Raw genomic sequence first — 19,873 nt, forward strand, 5'->3', positions numbered from 1 at the left:
ACAGTGAAATGCTTACTTACAAGCCACTAACCAACAATGCAGTTTAAAAAATATGAATAAGAATAAGAAATAAAAGTAACAAGTAGTTAAAGAGCAGCAGTAAAATATCAATAGGGAGACTATATACAGGGGGCACCGGTTAGTCGAGGTAATATGTACATGTGGGTAGAGTCATTAAAGTGACTGCATAGATAACAGTAGAGTAGCAGACTTCCTCTGACACCGACTGGTATAGAGGTCCTGGATGGCATGAAGCTTGGCCCCAGTGATGTACTGGGCCGTACGCACTACCGTCTGTAGTGCCTTGCGGTCGGAGGCCAAGCAGTTGCCATACCAGTCAGAATGCTCTCAATGGTGCAGCTTTAGAAACTTTTGAGGATCTGAGGACCCATGCCAAATCTTTTCAGTCTCCTGAGGGGGAACATGTTTTGTCGTGCCCTCTTCACGACTGTCTTGGTGTGCTTGGACCATGTTAGTTTGTTGGTGATGTGGCTCCACTACAGCCCCGTCGATGAGAATGGGGGCATGCTCGGTCCTCATTTTCCTGTAGTGCACAATCATCTCCTTTGTCTTGATCACGTTGAGGGAGAGGTTGTTGTTCTGGCACCACACGGCCAGGTCTCTGACGTACTCCCTATAGGCTGTCTCTTCGTTGTCGGTGATCAGGCCTACCAGTGTAGCGCCTTTAATAGTGGCCGGGTTGACTCAGAGCCTGCAGTCCCTGTGGGTTTAGGGTTATGAAATGTTGTGCGGATGAAGGGCGGTTAGGTGGCGGGAGGGTTGAATAAAAAGAAAACAATACATTAAAAAGCCATAAATGTTTCATTCTTGTGCAATTTATATCTATTTATAGGCTACATTGAGGTTTTTTGTTCATCATTTTTAGCGTATTTGGCATTAGTTCGTAATCCTAAACTTTAGGGCCTAACTGTACGCACGCCAAATAGCCAATGACAATTGCCAAATGATTTGGGGAATGGCAAAAAAAAGTAAGGACAATGTGGGAGTTTAATTCAATAAGAGAAAGGCTGGGAAAAGAACAGTTGAAAATAGAGAAGGGGCAGCAAAGTAATGTTTGGGAAACATTTTGTGAAGTGGTAAAAGAGGATAATAGCAGTGAATGGTATGTGTATTGATTGTGAGGCACTATAAAAATTTGTCACAAAATGGAGACTTCAAATAGGCCTATGACACGTCAAGGGAACTTTAGCCTACTCTGTTAAAATTAAATCTGGACACTGACTGTAGCCTTTTCATTTTTACTCTTGCAGAATGAAGCATTTCTTGCAGTAAAATTATACACCAGATGTACGTTTTGTTCTGGAACAGGTGTGGAGACATATGATGCATTTCTTTCAGGATCTTGAGAGAATATGAATGCAGTTAGGGACCTTCTGTAGAAATGGTATCTTTATCAGCATCATAAAAGCTGATAGTATTTCAACCACATAAAATATGCATCTAAGCCAAACTGACATCTGATCAGAAACTCCTTCAGTAGTTTTCACAGCTTTCTATTTCATTACAACCAGTCAAACTGACATCTGATCAGAAACTCCTGTAGTAGTTCACAGCTTTCTATTTCATTACAACCAGTCAAACTGACATCTGATCAGAAACTCCTTTAGTAGTTCACAGCTTTCTATTTCATTACAACCAGTCAAACTGACATCTGATCCGAAACTCCTTTAGTAGTTCACAGCTTTCTATTTCATTACAACCAGTCAAACTGACATCTGATCAGAAACTCCTTTAGTAGTTTTCACAGCTTTCTATTTCATTACAACCAGTCAAACTGACCTCTGATCAGAAACTCCTTTAGTAGTTTTCACAGCTTTCTATTTCATTACAACCAGTCAAACTGACCTCTGATCAGAAACTCCTTTAGTAGTTTTCACAGCTTTCTATTTCATTACAACCAGTCAAACTGACCTCTGATCAGAAACTCCTTTAGTAGTTTTCACAGCTTTCTATTTCATTACAACCAGTCAAACTTATGTCATTTGGACATTTTGCACAGAAAATCTTTCCCCATTATTTGAGTTTTGCATTTTCTCCCTGGTGCCTCCAAGAAAGAAGCAGAGATGACAAAGCAAACTTCACCAATGTCAACTAGATTGAAGCATTCATTTCATTCTATTGATTTATGACATTCTGGTGAGCAAGGGTTTATTTAGTCATCTAGGGCAACATATGACAGAAGAGAAGCTGCATGTATCTAATTATTGACAAGTTGACTAATAAATAGCCTACTAAAATGTTAGAAATTATAAGCAGAAACATACCTAAATGAGGTAAAAATCCTACATCCACTGTCAAAAAATCGTTATGCTATCTGACTGTAGCCTACAACCGCATTTTCTATATATGGGTTAAGGCCGCTGCATGGTCAATCGGCGTCTGCATTGGCCTGCAGCGTTTACGGTGCTACGGCCTCTGCAGAAGTAAGGGCATTCATACTTCGTGCGCTTCACAAGCAGCGCAAAGCTGTTGTGAAGGAAGTTGTCAAGGAAGTGAGTTTGTGCTTACACAGGAACTCCCGCCCACCCGCACCTACCTACCGTCAACCAAACCAATCATGTCAATGTGGAGCTATATGAAGCCCTCCACATTACATTTGGGAGTCGCTAGATTTGCAGGCCTCCAGTAGCACCGCAATTGTGTTGCAGATCAAGCATAAGTTGGCTGTAAAAGTCTGGGAGCAGTCGAACATTATCACATATAGTCAGGCGGTGGCAGTGGCGCATTAGACGTTATTGTTGTCATATCGTTTTCTTCACTGCATTGCAGGCAAAAGACGATGTTCATAATCATCATCGTTGCCACTGTCTAATAACGGATGTAAAAAAAGAACGATAGCAAAAATGTGTTATGTAAAAATGATTTCATACTCCACATTTAGGTGGGCCACAAGGGGGTCCAAAATTGTTGTTACATGGTGGGTGCGGCTGAACAGACACCTAACCTGCGCACCATAGTAAGTACGCCTAGTTTACTGGGTCAATGAGAGACAGCAGTGGTGAGCCAGGCCTACTTGAATTACCACACACACTAATGTCCCCTTTCAATATAAGTTCCCGCAACAATATTGATAATAGTGATCTAAAACAATATAAAAGGGTTAATGCAATGAGTTCTAGAACATAAAACTACTATTAAAATAGGAAAAGACGTAAATGTGGAAAATAAACAAAAGGGGATGGAAAACATCCCATTATTATGTGCAATAACACTATAATAGCTATGATTGGTCAATGAAATGTTTAAAACACAATTTGACACTTGACAATACAAAGGTGTCCTGTAGTGGAGAATGACTTGATGAATTAGGAAGAGGGACAGTGACTCAGTCAGGCTCACAAATGGCAAATTGGAATCACTAAATAAGGTATTTACATGAAATAGACATTTTACAGGGTACTATACAGGTACATTTTGTACATTTACGTAATTTAGCAGACGCTCTTATCCAGAGCGACTTACAAATTGGTGCATTCACCTTATGATATCCAGTGGAACAACCACTTCACAATAGTACATTTATATATTTTTTTTTTTGGGGGGGGGTAGAAGGATTACTATATCCTATCCCAAGTATTCCTTAAAGAGGTGGGGTTTCACGTGTCTCCGGAAGGTGGTGATTGACTCCGCTGTCCTAGCATCGTGAGGGAGCTTGTTCCACCCCCCCCAACACAGTCCAGGATGCCGATTGGGCCCCATGGATTGATCAACAGTTTCTGCAAACAACCCATTGAGATGTGAAGGATTAAAGCATTGTTGAATCCAGAAACAGTCTCCCGCTCTCTCCCAGTCATACTGACACAGAACACAGTGGATGTATACTTGTGTGATAAAAGTTACATCTGTTTTTATTCAAGCAAGACAACATTGTAAAGCCACAGAGTAGAATTGCACTCATTTCTAATATTCATACAGGGAGGGGTAGACTTGGGGAAGGCTTATTTGGCAGGGTTTAGTAAGTTGTAACATCTTTAGAGCACTTCAGATAGAAATGTAATGAATTGAACAAAATTCACTCAACAAGACCGTGACGTTGGTTCTTTGCAATACACATCTGTCTGAAGGATCTGTATAGTTGCACCCCAGAAAATAAGCCCTTGGTTTTGGCACCCTATAAAAAAGGTGTTGACACATACTGAACATGCTCCACACAGTTCCCCCTTCCTAAACATCCATGATGCTCTTCACTGCAGCAACAAAGTAACCATGGCAACCAAAGGCTTTTCAGTATGCAAAGAAAAAACAACTACACTGTTTCTCTTAAGATTAGTAACACTACACAGCAAATATATTTAAGGAACAAAAAAACATTTATTGGCATCAAATTAATAAAAAAAATTGAAAGGTTGTAGTTATTAGCATAATATAAAGGATAGCAGGAGCCTGCAGAGAAGACCATTAGTGCCTATATGTGTGTGCGGGCATGAATATGCAGATCATTGGAAAGCACTGCTGGTTCCATATGTTGGTTCGATAAGGCTTGGCTGTCTTTTGGCTGTGTTTCTTAAGTTCAAGACATCCAAAATGTGATCCCCCATCTTTGCCTGATATCTATTGTTTGGTGCTTTGACATGAATCACTACTTAAGGCACTACTTTTATATGACCGGCGTGGCACTGATGGCAGTATCATTGTCAGTCACTTTGGGCAAGAAGACTAACAGAAAAGAAACAAGGCTCTTGTGTGCCCGTCTTGGCAGTTTCTCTGAACTCAAGCCCACAGATTTAGAGTCACACACACACACAGTCCTGTTAGAGACAGGAACAAGGTTGAGATTGAATCTCAGCCATGACCAGTTGTTTCTGTGGATATAATAATCCAAAAGTCTATGTCAATTAGTCATTTGGTGTTCTGATGTGATGACTGGTGTGTCTGTGTTTAAGGGGGTGGAGGGTGACTCCTTGGCACATCAGGTCAATATTACAGTAGAGACTAACAGGAAAGCACACAGAGCAAATCACAGGGTCTTGTCTCACTCTGTCACACACAATCAAATCTATTATTATTATTAATATTAACAAAAAACACAAATAACTTGAAATTCAATGCAGTGTTTCACACTCCTGGTGCTGGAGGGCCGCAGCGTGTTTGACCTTTATATGTAGTTGAACCATGGGTCTATTCAGCAGGTACATTCAAAGGGTTGCAAATAGAAAAAGGTACTGTACAAAATGAACATGCCTTTCCATCATGGAATGAAGAATGGTATCAGTTCTACCCAATACATTTCTATCTGCAATGTATCATTCTAAAGCTCACTGGATAGGCCCTCCAGAACCAGGAAGAAAGACCACTGCTGTAGAGAATGGGCTTTGAAGCTCAGTAGGCTAAACCATGAGACCTCGTGTTTGAAACGTTGAGCTCTTTACTCGCTCCTCTCCATCCTTCGCCCATTCCTCCTCCGCCTCCAACAACTGCTTCTTTACGACGACTGGCTCCAGACTGACATAGAAGGCAGAAGAGGAGTTAGGCACGCAGACAACCACATGAAGGAAAGAGCCATAGGCCTCACTCAACCCTCAGCCAAGCTAGTCATAACCTTTGTTCCCAGTATTGTCCCTAACCACTAATGGTGCGCGGGTTAGCCTTTTGTTCACCTACCCGCAGATTCTAATAACCCATCCGCAACCGGCCGACTATGTGATAAAGTGAAAATCCCAGGCCCACACCCAACCCTAACCAAATATATGCACTGTAGGCTACAGTCAGATGGTGAAACTATTTTATTTTGCCGGGGGACACAGGATTATTTGGGGCCTAATTTAGATCCGTTTCTGCTTAGAACCTCCAACATTGGTAGGCTATTTGTTAGTCAACTTGTCTATAATTATATATGTTGTCCTAGAAAACTAAAATCAATAGAATGAAATTAATGCTTCAATCTAGTTGACTTCAGTGAAGTTGTCATCTCTGCTTCTTTTAGGGACTGGGGAGAAAATGCAATAACTGAAATATTTGTGCAAAAATTCCAAATCAGTATGACTGGTTGTAAGTAAATAGAAAGCTGTGATAACAACCCAATGTTTCTGATACAATTTAAGTTCGGCTTGGATGCATATTTTATGTGGTTGAAATATCAGCTTTCATGATGCTGATAGATATAGCACCTCTACAGACATTCCCTAAATGCACATTCACATTTTCTCAAAATGCTGAAAGAATGAAATCATATTTCTCCACTGCTATGTTCCCCAGCAAATAATGGTCGCTCAAATAGAAGAGGGACCTAACAAAGACAACTAAAGGTGTTAACCCTCCACATCTCAAGAGAACTGACGCACTAAGCCAAACACTTAAATAGCACCTGTGCCAGCACAGGTGAAACACCTTCCGACTAACGAGATGGCAACCAGCACAGGTGTAACACATACTGACTAACGAGGTGACACTGAAATTGGTGCGCCCTACGTGCTCAAGTCCAACCTCAAAACATAAATGGAAAAAACAAAACCAGTAACCACTCCTGTTCCCGAGGCTTCATTCTGCATTAGTTCATATTAAAGGCTATGTGAGAGGTTATAGACCTAGTCAGTGTCTAGATTTCAGTTTCCATTTAACCCATCTGAACAGTCAGATTGGTCTCATATACTATACATAGCATAGTAAACATCTCTGGGACACTTCAATTAGTATGATACAGTATGTTACATCTGGTATGGAAACATAAGACAGGTTTTTAAGGCAAAAACGAAAGTAGTGTTATTGGTCGGGGCGGATGGGAGGGCGTATAACCCGAACGTCTAGCAACCCAAAGGTTGCATGTTCGAATCTCATCACAGACAACTTTAGCAACTACTTACTATGAAACTCCTACGTATCTGACAACACGTGTCAAGGCTAAGACAATAGAATACAGTACAAGAGCACAAGATTGGATAGTGCTAGAGGTTCTATGGGTGGCTTTGATTTAGGGAGAGCTGCTTTTGGTTTTTATGCTCCACAGATGTACAATGTTTTGCAGGGGAGGCTCAGGCCTGAATGTCTGTTCTTTATGGACGTTAAAGTGAGGAATGATCGAAGTGAAGATTGTTTTTTTTTTTTATGATCATGTTTTGCAATTTAGTATTATGTGTTTTCTATTGGTGTGTTTGTATTGTGCAGGGCTCATTTGAAAAAGAGCCTTGGTCTCAATGACACCCTGTTAAAATAAAAGGTTTATAAAAAATAAATAAAACCTTCAACCTAACTCCTAACATTAAGCCTAACCTTAACCCCTAAAGCTAGATAATGTTAGCGTTAGCTAAAATTAGCAACAACAAATTAATACATACCTTAAGAAACCTAACATATCATACTAAAAATGGAGTGTATCGGATTTACATACAGAATAATATGAAATGCTCTGAGATCATGGTGGAACAGTAGGCTAGGGTTCACTTCACTTGCCATGGGCCATTTGAAGTCTCCATCTTGTGACTGTCGAATTTGTATAGCGCCTCACAATCATCTCACACAACATTCACTGCCATCATCTTTTACCACTTAACTTATGTCTAGGAAAGATTTAGTCTTCTGGCCCTCCCCGCTCTCTACTTTCAACTCTCCATTTTACAGCTTATCTCTTATTGAATTAAACGCCGACATTGTCCTTACTTTTTCTGCCTGTTCCCAAAAGCATTTGGCGATTGGTGTGTAGGCTATTTGGCTCGTAACCCTACATTTTAGGCTTACACACTAATGCCAGATAGATGAAAGAAAAACCTCAATATAGCCTTGATATATACAATTTCACAAGAATGCTAGCCTACATTTATGGATTTGTTTAAGGTATTGTTTTCTCTTTATTCAACCTACCCTTCACCCACCCGCCCTTCTTCCACACAATATTTCATGACCCTAAACCCGTGGGGTCTGTAGGTTCTGAGTCAACCCGCACCTCTACTACCCAACCGTACGCTTCCACCCAGAGCTATACTCACTGATGATGATGACCAGGATGATGACTATAACAGCTATCAGGATGGCCCACATCTGGAGAGCACAGAACACACCTCAACATCTCAACATGCAGTTGTGTGTGTGTGTGTGAGAGTGTGAGAGAGTGTGAGAGAGAGTACTGCACCTTGCAGTTCTTCCACCAAAACTTCCTTTTGAGTTTGGCAGCGCTGGTCTCAAACTGGGAGGCTCCGGCCTGCAATGCGTCCGCCCTGTCGTCCAGCTCAGACAGCTTCGAGTCACGCTCCAACACCTTGTCCACATTCACACGCATGATATCCACCACCTACACACACATTTTTATGGGAAAAAGTAATTTATAGGAGTTTGTTAGTTTCTGCAGTAAACTCAGGTTGAGCTGAAATGAGAACATCAGATTATAATAAACAACATGGACAGGGCAGGGGGACCGGATCCTGGATAAGCACTCCTTTTCTGAGTAAAGAAATACAAGCCCAGAGCGTGTCCTAGACTGCATAAGAAATGCATGTCTTCCTGCACAACAGCAATACTGTCTATATCCTCCACCGCGTGAGGACAGTCGTGCTGCAGTCTCAATGAGACGCTCAGTGTTGCATAATAAAGCCCACGTAGATGGAACAGAACACCTCGCCAGAAAAACTAACTTGCCACGCGCAGTCTCTGCCCAAAGCGCACATAGTCTAACCCATATGTTCCACAGAGCCACAAACCCTGCCCCTCCCACCAGATAGACCTTGAGAGGGGAGAGGCGGCAGCTTGTGCCAGCCCATGCAGTGGTTACATAACCATGGAGACAAGATGTATTACATAAGAGACAAGCAGCCTATCAGGAGGCTTCGGACACACAGGGGATAAGGTTTTTAGGGGGGGGGGTGGAACAAACTACCAGTTATTATATAATCCTTGGCTAGAAGCAACTGTACATGCCCAGGGAAGCCAAGAGCTTCAGCGAGAGGTGTGAGACTGAAAGAGCTGAGGGTTAGGGTGGAGTAAAGGGGTATGGTAGGAGTGAGGGACACGTGTGAGGCTGAGGGTTGATGGATGCTCTTCTCTCGGCCTCACACGTGTCCCTCACGCCTATGTGTTTGGGCCCGTGTGTGTGTGTGTGTGTGTGTGAGACTTTCATCCTGAGGGCAGTGTGGCCCTGACATCTAAACAGATACACAGGCTGTCTGCTGTTAAACAGAAACATTCTGGGGAAACTGTACAGGACCAGGTAAGTAGAAGGCTACAACTAGGAAATGAAGATGGGTCTGTGGCTGGATTCTCATATTGCCGTTTTGATAGGCGTGAATAACATTTTCATAATATGTGAACAGTCTGAAAAATAAAAATAAAATAAAAATAAGAGTACACATTAAATGCCAGGATGTCATACTCATTTCATCTCCTAGTATGAATTCGCTGCACACTGATGGAGGAAGATAATATTTTCAGACCTACAGGTGTTTGACAACAGCTGATAATCATGAAAGCAGTTCCTGCTGTAGGTGGTGGGAGTTGTGTATGCTGAGTATGTTTAGAGTGAAGAGTATGTGTGTGTGTGTGTGTGGGGTCGTACCTCATCCACTTGGGCCTGTGTCTGTTGTAGGCGGCGGTTGCCAGGCGCGGAGCCTTCTGGAGCAGGAGCGGACCTGGCGAACGGGCAACAGAGGGTTTAGACACACTCTAGTCTCCAGATATGCAGGATTACCCAATTCATTTTGCACACTTCCATGACCGCATTGCACTTAAACGCAACAGGTATGGGGGTGATCAGTCCCTATCCAAATGCAGGGGTAGTAAATAAATCTCTGCAACGGGACAGGGGCATCACTTTACACACATTCACATTAATTCCTTCAAATCAAAGTGATATCTGAAGGGCACACCTAGATGACTCACGTGAAAAGGCTTCCATATAGCCTGATGACCATTTCTCTAGCCCAACTGTACTGTTACTTCACCCAAGCACATGATTAATATGATGGTGTTATGACATGTCCATATGAAAACACAGGAGACCGTTTCTAAAGCAGCGCTCTGCTGACACCTGCTGGAGAAATGTCAGTAAGCCTACTACCTCACTGGAGTTATTCCATTACTCCAGCTCAGAGGTCCTAGCTCCCTCAGGGGGACAGAAAGGGTAGTGTGTGTGTGTGTTACAGATTCAGCACACAGACAGTAGGCTAGAGAGCAGTTGTGGTAACCCAGACAGATAAATGGCCCCGCTCCCTCTCTCCTCAAACACAAATGCACGGCAAGAATTCCACACCCTCTTCCTAAAAACTCTCAGGAGAGCAGGCACTGAAGTTGGCCCACTCAGCCACTTATGTCACTAGTCCAGTTAATTCCTGTATCTCAGTCATCCAGACACTGTACCATCCTGGTGGACAGATAATCAGTGACCACATTCATTCCTACCGCAATAGGTCCATATTTATTGACTACCGTATATTACGATAAGAGTAAGGGTGGTGTGTGTGTGGGGGAATACATGATGGTGTGGAATTTATACTAATGGTGGGGGACATAACTTTACGGGGTGTGAGTGAATATGTAATGATAGCGGAGGTTGGGTGGCTGGTAGTGGTAGCATGATACAGGGAGGTGTGGTCTCAACATTCCACTCAAGTTTCTGCTCTCAGTTCCCCTTTCAACACTCCCCCACTGCAGCCTGCTCTACTGCACCCAATACTGCAGAACCATTCTGTCTCCTACACTTCATCACACCCTGCTAACACAAACAGTCTGTTCCATATTGCCATACTTCTCCCTCAATACAGCCTGTTTTAAGTACAGGTACCAAGCTGCACTTCTCCCTGTGTGTATTGACAAACTTCAAGGTATTAATCACAGTTTTCACCCAACTGCTCCCACCAATCTAGCCCTTTCAGATCAGTAATAACTTAATGTAGGGAAAGTAGGAGAGAAGTTGGGATAATCTATTCAGTATTAGAGGACTTTTTAAGAGGGGAAAATCACATTACATGGCCCCCGAGCTGGACACCGCAGTCGAGGCACCGGGCATTTCCGTCCGTGCTCTGCATGAGCGGAACATTCTCCGATGAGGATGCAGATAGCGAAGGTCACAAAGCAGGCTTCCTACTATTCTCCGACATAGTTCCGCTCGCTCATGATCCAATAGAGCTTACTGAAGTTTACAATGAGCGCAGACATTCAACTGAAGGGACTAAAATAGGCCATTCCAGGAACCAAACTTTGAAATGGCATAGTACATTCCAATTTAGGCATCTGCATTATAGTATTAGCCCCTATTCTATGAACCTTGAATATGCATAAACCATAACAACACCCAAGCTAATGCGAGTTACAAATGGAATGTTTGCATCTTCACTGCCTGGAGCAATAAAACACTTTGGTTGGCCACATTAGCGTCATACAACCTCAAAAGTGTTTGCTAACGTTGGCTAGCTAGCTACAGAAGAAAATTTAAAAAATGATTGGACAAACTGATGTTACGTATGCATCTGGCTATCCACATTCATCCTAGGATTAAAATATAGGCTATGTACCTAGCTATGTATATTCATGGCTTGTCTAGCAAGAAAGCAAGCCCGGCCATTGATTCAAAATATCACTTAAGTTGAGGGGAATGTGAGGCTTGATGTCAACTTGCCAATCACCAGCTTTTCAAGCTTAATAAAATGTCAAAATACGCTCGGTACTTAACAAAGAACGGAGTGTCCCTGAGCAACTATCGCCTTCGCGTCCAGTATGTACTTCCAAAAAAGGTTTAAATAAAAAAAAGCTACATGCAACCGAAATAACGCCTTGTCTGGAAATAATCTATACTGAACAAAAATAAACGCAACAATTTCAAATAACTTACTGAGTTACAGTTCAAATAAAGACAATCAATTGAAATCAATTAATTAGATCCTAATCTATGGATTTCACATGACTGGGAATACAGATATGCATCTGTTGATCACAGACACCTTAAAAAAAAAAAGTAGGGGCGTGGATCAGGAAACCAGACAGTACCTGGTGTGACCACCATTTGCCTCATGTAGCACGACACATCTCCTTCACATAGAGTTGATCTGGCTGTTGATAGTGGAATGTTGTCCTACTCCTCTTCAATGGCTGTGCGAAGTTGCTGGATATTGGCGGGAACTGGAACAAGCTGTCGTACAAGTCAATCCAGAGCATCCCAAACATGCTCAATGAGTGACATGTCTGGTGAGGCCATGGAAGAACTGGGACATTTTCAGCTTCCAGTAATTGTGTACAAATCATGGCAATCATTGCAACATGTACATTATCATGCTGAAATATAAGATGATCGCGGCAGATGCATGGCACGACAATGGGCCTCAGGTGCTCGTCACGGTACCTCTGCGCATTCAAATTGCCATTGATAAAATGCAACTATGTTCATTGTCCGTAGCTTATGGCTGGCCATACAATATGCCTGGCCACCACCACAGGGCACAATTCACAACGGTGACATCAGCAAACCGCCTGCCCACACAATGCCATACACATGGTCTGGGGTTGAGGCCGGTTGAACGAACTGCCCTAAAACAATGTTGAGAAATGAACATCCAATACTCTGGCAACAGCTCTGGTGGACATTCCTGCAGTCAGCATGCCAATTGCACGCTCCTTCAAAACTTGAGACTAGAGGTCGACCGATTAATCGGAATGGCCGATTAATCGGTCTCTTTTCTTTTTTTTACACCTTTATTTAACTAGGCAAGTCAGATTAAGAACATTCTTATTTTCAATGACAGCCTAGGAACGGGGGTTAACTGCCTTGTCTCGGGGGGGATTCGTTTTTGCAACCTTCCGGTTACTAGTCCAACGCTCTAACCACCTGCCTTACATTGCACTCCACGAGGAGCCTGCATGTTACGCGAGGGCAGCAAGAAGCCAAGGTAAGTTGCTAGCTAGCATTAAACTTATAAAAAAACTATCAATCTTAACATAATCACTAGTTAACTACACATGGTTGATGATATTACTAGTTTATCTAACGTGTCCTGCGTTGCATATGATCGATGCGGTGCCTGTTAATTTCTCATCAAATCACAGCCTACTTCGACAAACGGGTGATTTAACAAGCGCATTTGCGAAAAAAGCACTGTCGTTGCACCAATGTACCTAACCATAAACATCAATGCCTTTCTTTAAAAATCAATACACAAGTATATATTTTTAAAACTGCATATTTAGTTAATATTGCCTGCTAACATGAAATTGTGTCATATCTCTAGCGTTCATTGCACGCAGTCATGGTATATGCAACAGTTTGGGCCACCTGGCTCGTTGCGAACTAATTTGCCAGAATTTTACGGAATTATGACATAACATTGAAGGTTGTGCAATGTAACAGGAATATTTAGAAGTAGGGATGCCACCCGTTAGATAAAATACGGAACGGTTCCGTATTTCATGGAAAGAAAAAACGTTTTGTTTTCGAGATGATAGTTTCCGTATTCGACCATATTAATGACCTAAGGCTCGTATTTCTGTGTGTTTATTATATTATAATTCAGTCAATGATTTGATAGAGCAGTCTGACTGAGCAGTGGTAGGCACCAGCACGCTCGTAAGCATTCATTCAAACAGCACTTTCGTGCGTTTTGCCAGCGGCTCTTCATTGCGCTGTTTATGACTTCAAGCCTATCAACTCCCAAGATTAGGCAGGTGTAATCGATGTGAAATGGCTAGCTAGTTAGCGGGTGCGTGCTAATAGCGTTTCAAACGTCACTCGCTCTGAGACTTGGAGTAGTTGTTCCCCTTGCTCTGCATGGGTAACGCTGCTTCGAGGGTGGCTGTTGTCGATGTGTTCCTGGTTCGAGCCCAGGTAGGAGCGAGGAGAGGGACGGAAGCTATACTGTTACACTGGCAATATTAAAGTGCCTATAAGAACATCCAATAGTCAAAGGTATATGAAGTACAAATCGTATAGAGAGAAATAGTCCTATAATTCCTATAATAACTACAACCTAAAACAACTTACCTGGGAATATTGAAGACTCATGTTAAAAGGAACCACCAGCATTCATATGTTCCCATGTTCTGAGCAAGGCACTTAAACGTTAGCTTTCTTACATGGCACATATTGCACTTTTACTTTCTTCTCCAACACTTTGTTTTTGCATTATTTAAACCAAATTGAACATGTTTCATTATTTATTTGAGGCTAAATTGATTTTATTGATGTATTATATTAAGTTAAAATAAGTCTTCATTCAGTATTGTTGTAATTGTCATTATTACAAATAAATAAATTAAATTAAATTGTAAAAAAAATACAAAAAAAAAATTCATTAAAAACAAAAACAAATACATTTTTAAAAATACTCAAAAATAAAATAAAACGAAAAATATCTAAATAATAATAATAAAATGAAAAATAGGCCGAGTAATCGGTATCGTTTTTTTTGGTCCGCCAATAATCGGTATCGGCATTGAAAAATCATAATCGGTCGACCTCTACTTGAGACATCTGTGGTATTGTGGTGTGACACAAAACTGCACATTTTAGAGTGGCCCTTTATGGTCCCTATCACAAGGTGCACCTGTGTAATGATCATGCTGTTTACTCAGCTTCTTGATATGCCACACCTGTCAGGTGTATGTATTATCTGGCAAAGGAGAAATGCTCACTAACAGGAAGGTAAACAAATTTGTGCACAAAATTTGAGAGAAATAAGCTTTCTGTGTATATGGAAGATTTTTGGGGTCTTTTATTTCAGCTCATGAAACCACAACTTTACATTTTTGTTCAGTGTAACTGGCGACCGGGGTCTTGCTGCAGGCACCCGGCCCGCCACAAGAAGTCACTAGAGCACGATGAGCCAGGAAAGCCCCACCGGCCAAACCCTCCCCTAATCCAGACAACGCTGGGCCAATTGTGCGCCGTCCTATGGGACTCCCGGCCACGGCCGGTTGTGGCACAGCTCGTTAATGAACCTTGGTCTCTGTAGTAACACCTCTAGCACTATGATGCAGCGCCTTGGACCGCTGCGCAACTCGGGAGGCCCACTAATATTGCATTTTAATGAGGGATTTTATAACGAGGTGCATTTGGCGCATGTGCACTTGGTCCAAAACAATACTTAGATTCTTTCCAGACAAATAATTTTTTTCTTTCAGTTTCACGCAACTTTTCATTTAGACCTTTTTTGGAAAGTAACGTTATATACCGGCCATAACAGCAGTAGTGACGATAGTTGCTAAGCACAACTCCATTGTTTGGTAAGTACTGAACATATGACATTATTACGCTTGACAAGCTGGTGCATGGCAAGCTGAATGGCTGCTTTCTGGGCTTAAAAGAGAATGGCCATTAGGCAAGGCAAACTCTTGGTGATTTCTGGTATATCAAAATTAATAAATCACAGCAAGTTTGACTCATTCAGCAGTTGACCTGATTAAGTTCAATACCATTGGAAATTAATGTTTAAAGTTCAATTTATATTCCTAAAAAAACTTGCTGTCACTGCTTTCTGTTGACGAGACATTGATAAATAGCCCAATGTCAAAACACAGTTTTAAAGTGTCCAAATCAATAACCAATATGCTAAAAGTTTGTGATATTGAAAACCTAAAATGTACTATCGACACATACACGTGCAACAATAGTAATCATATTATTAGAATTTTTTAAAACGAGCACCTCAAACTGCCTAGTTAAATAAAGGTTAAACTTAAGGAACTTAAACTGCGCACAGTGTTTCCACAAGTACATCAAGTAGCCAGCCAGGCGTCCCCTGGCCGGGGGTGGGGTCCCCATTTCCTAGTATCTATAATTATATGTTCCCCTAGAAGACTAAATAAACCCTTGCTCACCAGATGTCCTAAATCGATAGAATGAATGCTTCAATCTAGTTGACATTGGTAAAATTGACATCTTTCGTGGAGCAAAGACGTTTAGGGACCGGGGAGAAAATGGAATAAAAACTAAACAAAGACGCCAAATGACATCAGTTTGACCGGTTGTAAGGAAATAGAAAACTGAAAACAACCAAACATGTTTCTGATAAGATTTCAGTTCGGCTTGGATGCACATTTTATATGCTTGAAATACGATCAGTTTTTATGATGCTGATAAGATAGATACTGTCCGTAGAGGTGTTAACTGAGCGTTCTCTCAAGATCAGGGAATAAAATGTACTTGTGGCAGGTAGATAAAAAAGGTTTTTTAAATCTACCAGACACTCATATTTTTTACCAGCAAAAATATTGTCCCCTGCTAAAATTACACCAGCAAAACAAACAGATGAGCATGCTTTGTAGTGTTACTAAAACAAATGTATTACTAGTAAGAATTAATGTGGTATATTGTTTAATTTAATATGAAGTGAGTCTTAACCAAAATATCACAGATGAGAAATTTTCACCTGCCCCTTTAAGCACGGGAAGTTACTGTGGTAACAACTTCAGTCACATTTGTGCCTGTGAGATTGAGTGTCTGACTAGTAGAAGCGTTGTCTTTTCTTTCCTAGCAGTTGAAACTCAATCATGATTATTGTCAGGTAAGCCTACTATGCACTTAACATTTAATTGAGGTTTTTGGGGAAAGTATATCTACCCACAAGACAGTTATCATTAGCATCGCTAACTGGCTACATACATATTTTAAGCAGAGGACTATATTACCGGTGCGCAAGAACGCCAATGTAACCTGTCTATCAACCTGTAGCACTCACATCTGTACCCATGAAATGCCTTGAAAGGCAGGTCATGGCACACAACACCATGATCCCAGACACCCTGAACCCACACCAATTCGTATACCGCCCCAACAGATCCACAGATGATGCAATGTTTATTGCACTCCATACTGCCCTTTCCCAATTGGACAAAGGGAACACCTACGTGAGAATGCTGTTCATTGACTACAGATCAGAGTTCAACACCATAGTGCCCTCCAAGCTCATCACTAAGCTAAGGACCCTGGGACTGAACAGCTTCCTCTGCAACTGGATCCTGGACGTTTTTTATTTAACTAGGCAAGTCAGTTAACTTCTTAGGGCTATGCCCCTTTTTTCTCAATTTCCGCCTGAATGACATGCCCAAAGTAAACTGCCTGTTGCTCAGGCCCTGAAGCCAGGATATGCATATAATTGGTACCATTGGAAAGAAAACACTTTGAAGTTTGTAGAAATGTTAAAATAATGTAGGAGAATATAACAGAATAGATATAGTAGGAGAAAATCCAATGAAAAACCAACCAGATGTTTTTTTGGAGTGACCATGCTCTTATAATGGCAGGTATAAGTGCATACTCAATTCTAGCTCCCAGGATGCAATTCCTATGGCTTCCACAGGGTGTCAGCAGTCTATGTTCAAGGTTTCAGGCTTGTAACTTCCAAAATGAATAAGAAATCCGTTTTAGTACAGGGACACAGTCTTGGAAATTCGTGTTTACGCACACCATGAATTATTTATTTTTATTTTACTAGGCAAGTCAGTTAAGAACAAATTCTTATCTTCAATGACGGCCTAGGAACAGTGGGTTAACTGCCTTGTTCAGGGGCAGAACGACAGATTTGTACCTTGTCAGCTCGGGGATTCGATCTCGCAACCTTTCAGTTACTAGTCCAACACTCTAACCACTGGACGAGTGGATTACTCAAAATCGATGGCGCCAACTTTTTGGGATATAAAGAAGGCTTTTATCTAACAAAACAACACTACATGTTATAGCTGGGACCCTTTGGATGACAAATCAGAGGAAGATTTTCAAAAAGTAAGTGAATATTTAAATTGCTATGTGAATTTATGAAACCTGTGCTGGTGGAGAAATATTTGGATGTGGGGCGCCGTCCTCAATCGCATGGCATGTTTTCGCTGTAATAGCTACTGTAAATCGGACAGTGCTGTTAGATTAACAAGAATTTAAGCTTTCAACCGATATAAGACACTTGTACGTACCTAAATGTTTAATATCCATAATTTGTTTGATTATTTATTTGAATTGCGTGCCCTCCAGTTTCACCGAGGGACGCCTAGCCCAAACAAATTCTTATTTACAATGACGGCCTACCCCGGACGACGCTGAGCCAATTGTGCGCCTCCCTACGGGACTCCCAATCACATCCAGATGTGATGCAGCCTGGATTCGAACCAGGGACTGTTGTGACGCCTCTTGCACTGAGATGCAGTGTCTTAGACAGCTGCGCCACTCAGGAGTACTTTGTCCCCTCCTGTACTCCCTGTTCACCTACGACTGCGTGGTCGTGCTCAACTCCACCAACACCATCATTATTATTTTGGTCAAATATCTATGGTGATATACAAATGGGGGAAAGCATGGAAAATTGCTAGCAAATATTGTATCAGTAACAAAGTAAAGGAAGTTTAATTTAAAATGTTATATAGAACTTATCCTGTGAAACATGTTTTGGAAAGATTCAAGCTGAATATAACTGTGATTCTGTGGAATGGAGAAGGAGACCATTTTGCATTTGTTTTTTGCCTGTATTTATAGTAGAATGTTTTGGATTGAGATACAGAATTTTGTTTAAAAAAAAAATAGGACCGGTTGTACTATTTAATGGTTTTGATATAATTATTTATTTCATAAATTCTGACATAGATAAAGATGTAGTATATTTAATTCAACCGCTAATAATACTAGGTCAATTTAATATTCACAAATGCAAATGGTCTAATTCAAAACCTAACTTTTTTCACTTCATAAATGACTTTAAACAATATGGCACCACTTTAACTACAATGAAAATACACTAACGCCACAACCTTTGTACAATCACAAACTATCTACATTTGTCATTTTATTCTGTAATTTTCTCTCTCGGTAAACATGCCTGGTCGAGAATATATAATAGTAAGAAAGCATGGGCTTGGATCATGAGAACGACAGCAATGGAATAATTATATGTCCAGACAAAGTAGCCTCCTTAACAACGCCAAGTAGCCAGACAAAAACAACCATATGGCCCACCTCCCAACACCGAAATATGCAAGATACTTTACAACCTAGAACTACGCGGTCACAACAAACGTACGTTTTTATTTAATCAACCCTGTTAAGTACAAGCATATTATGGTTGTAATATTGTAGAGAACAATCTAATGATTCGTTGTATGTGATTCATAATGACACAGGCTAAAGAAAACTAGGTTTAGACATTAATTTAGTAGCACACTCTTGGATTTACCCATATTTCACTACATTCTAGAGTAGTGTCAGTGAGTGATCGCCCTAGCGAACGAAAAATGTAGCAAACATAAAACATATAAATAACCATAGCTAGGTAACGTTAGCGTCAGACCCTGGGTACGGTTAACTTAGCGAACTAAAAAATAAGTTAGCTAGTTTACAAAAACAAATTGACGCAGTTAACGAAGTTACTGGGCCAGCATTAGCACGCTAATGTCAGCTAGCTATATATCGCTAGTTTGAGCAAGCACTTGTTGCATGAAAGTTAGCTGCTAACAAGTGAGACCTTCACACACCCAACTCCGGAGAAGTTGGGCGTTGTTGACTCTATTTTTTTTAACAATAAATACACGTATTCGAAACACCGACCAAGTTAATGAAAGTTCGTGTAGTTGATCAAGTGACCTAAAGTTATTATAAAGCTGAGAAGAGAAAATACTTACATGTTTTTATTGGATAGCTAGCTAGCAGCCAGAGATCGAAAGCACCGGAAATCTTGAACGCGTAGCTAGTTTGCTTGTATGAGGCGGTGTCAATCCGTACCAGTTTTCTTCTTCTGTGTAATTTAAAGTGACAGTATGTATAATAAATGGCGCACCTCAAATTCAGTGCGTCATTCCACAAAATATCAATGAATAGCAATTGGATAATTTTAAACTAACAAAAGGAGCATCTGATTAAATTTATCTGAATTTGAAATACACATTTCCAGAGTGTTTCAAGAAAAGGCTACCCCTCCCCCGGGAACTTGTGTGAAGCTAGCCACAATAAGGATTAGCCACAGTGGAT

At 41.1% G+C, this 19,873-nt stretch overlaps 1 protein-coding gene across 1 annotated transcript; it reads right to left on the reverse strand.

Annotated features, from left to right (window-relative positions):
* Window positions 1-3,843: 3,843 nt before the first annotated feature.
* Window positions 3,844-19,589, reverse strand: vamp3 (vesicle-associated membrane protein 3 (cellubrevin)). Its single transcript, NM_001141806.1, has 5 exons — window positions 19,528-19,589; window positions 9,500-9,572; window positions 8,084-8,242; window positions 7,941-7,992; window positions 3,844-5,463 (listed from the first exon to the last, which is right to left on the reverse strand). Coding segments are annotated over exons 1-5 (306 nt in total). The 5' UTR covers window positions 19,530-19,589; the 3' UTR covers window positions 3,844-5,443.
* Window positions 19,590-19,873: the final 284 nt, after the last annotated feature.

The sequence above is a fragment of the Salmo salar genome, chromosome ssa22 (genome assembly GCF_905237065.1).
Source record: "Salmo salar chromosome ssa22, Ssal_v3.1, whole genome shotgun sequence".
Lineage (NCBI taxonomy): Eukaryota > Metazoa > Chordata > Actinopteri > Salmoniformes > Salmonidae > Salmo > Salmo salar.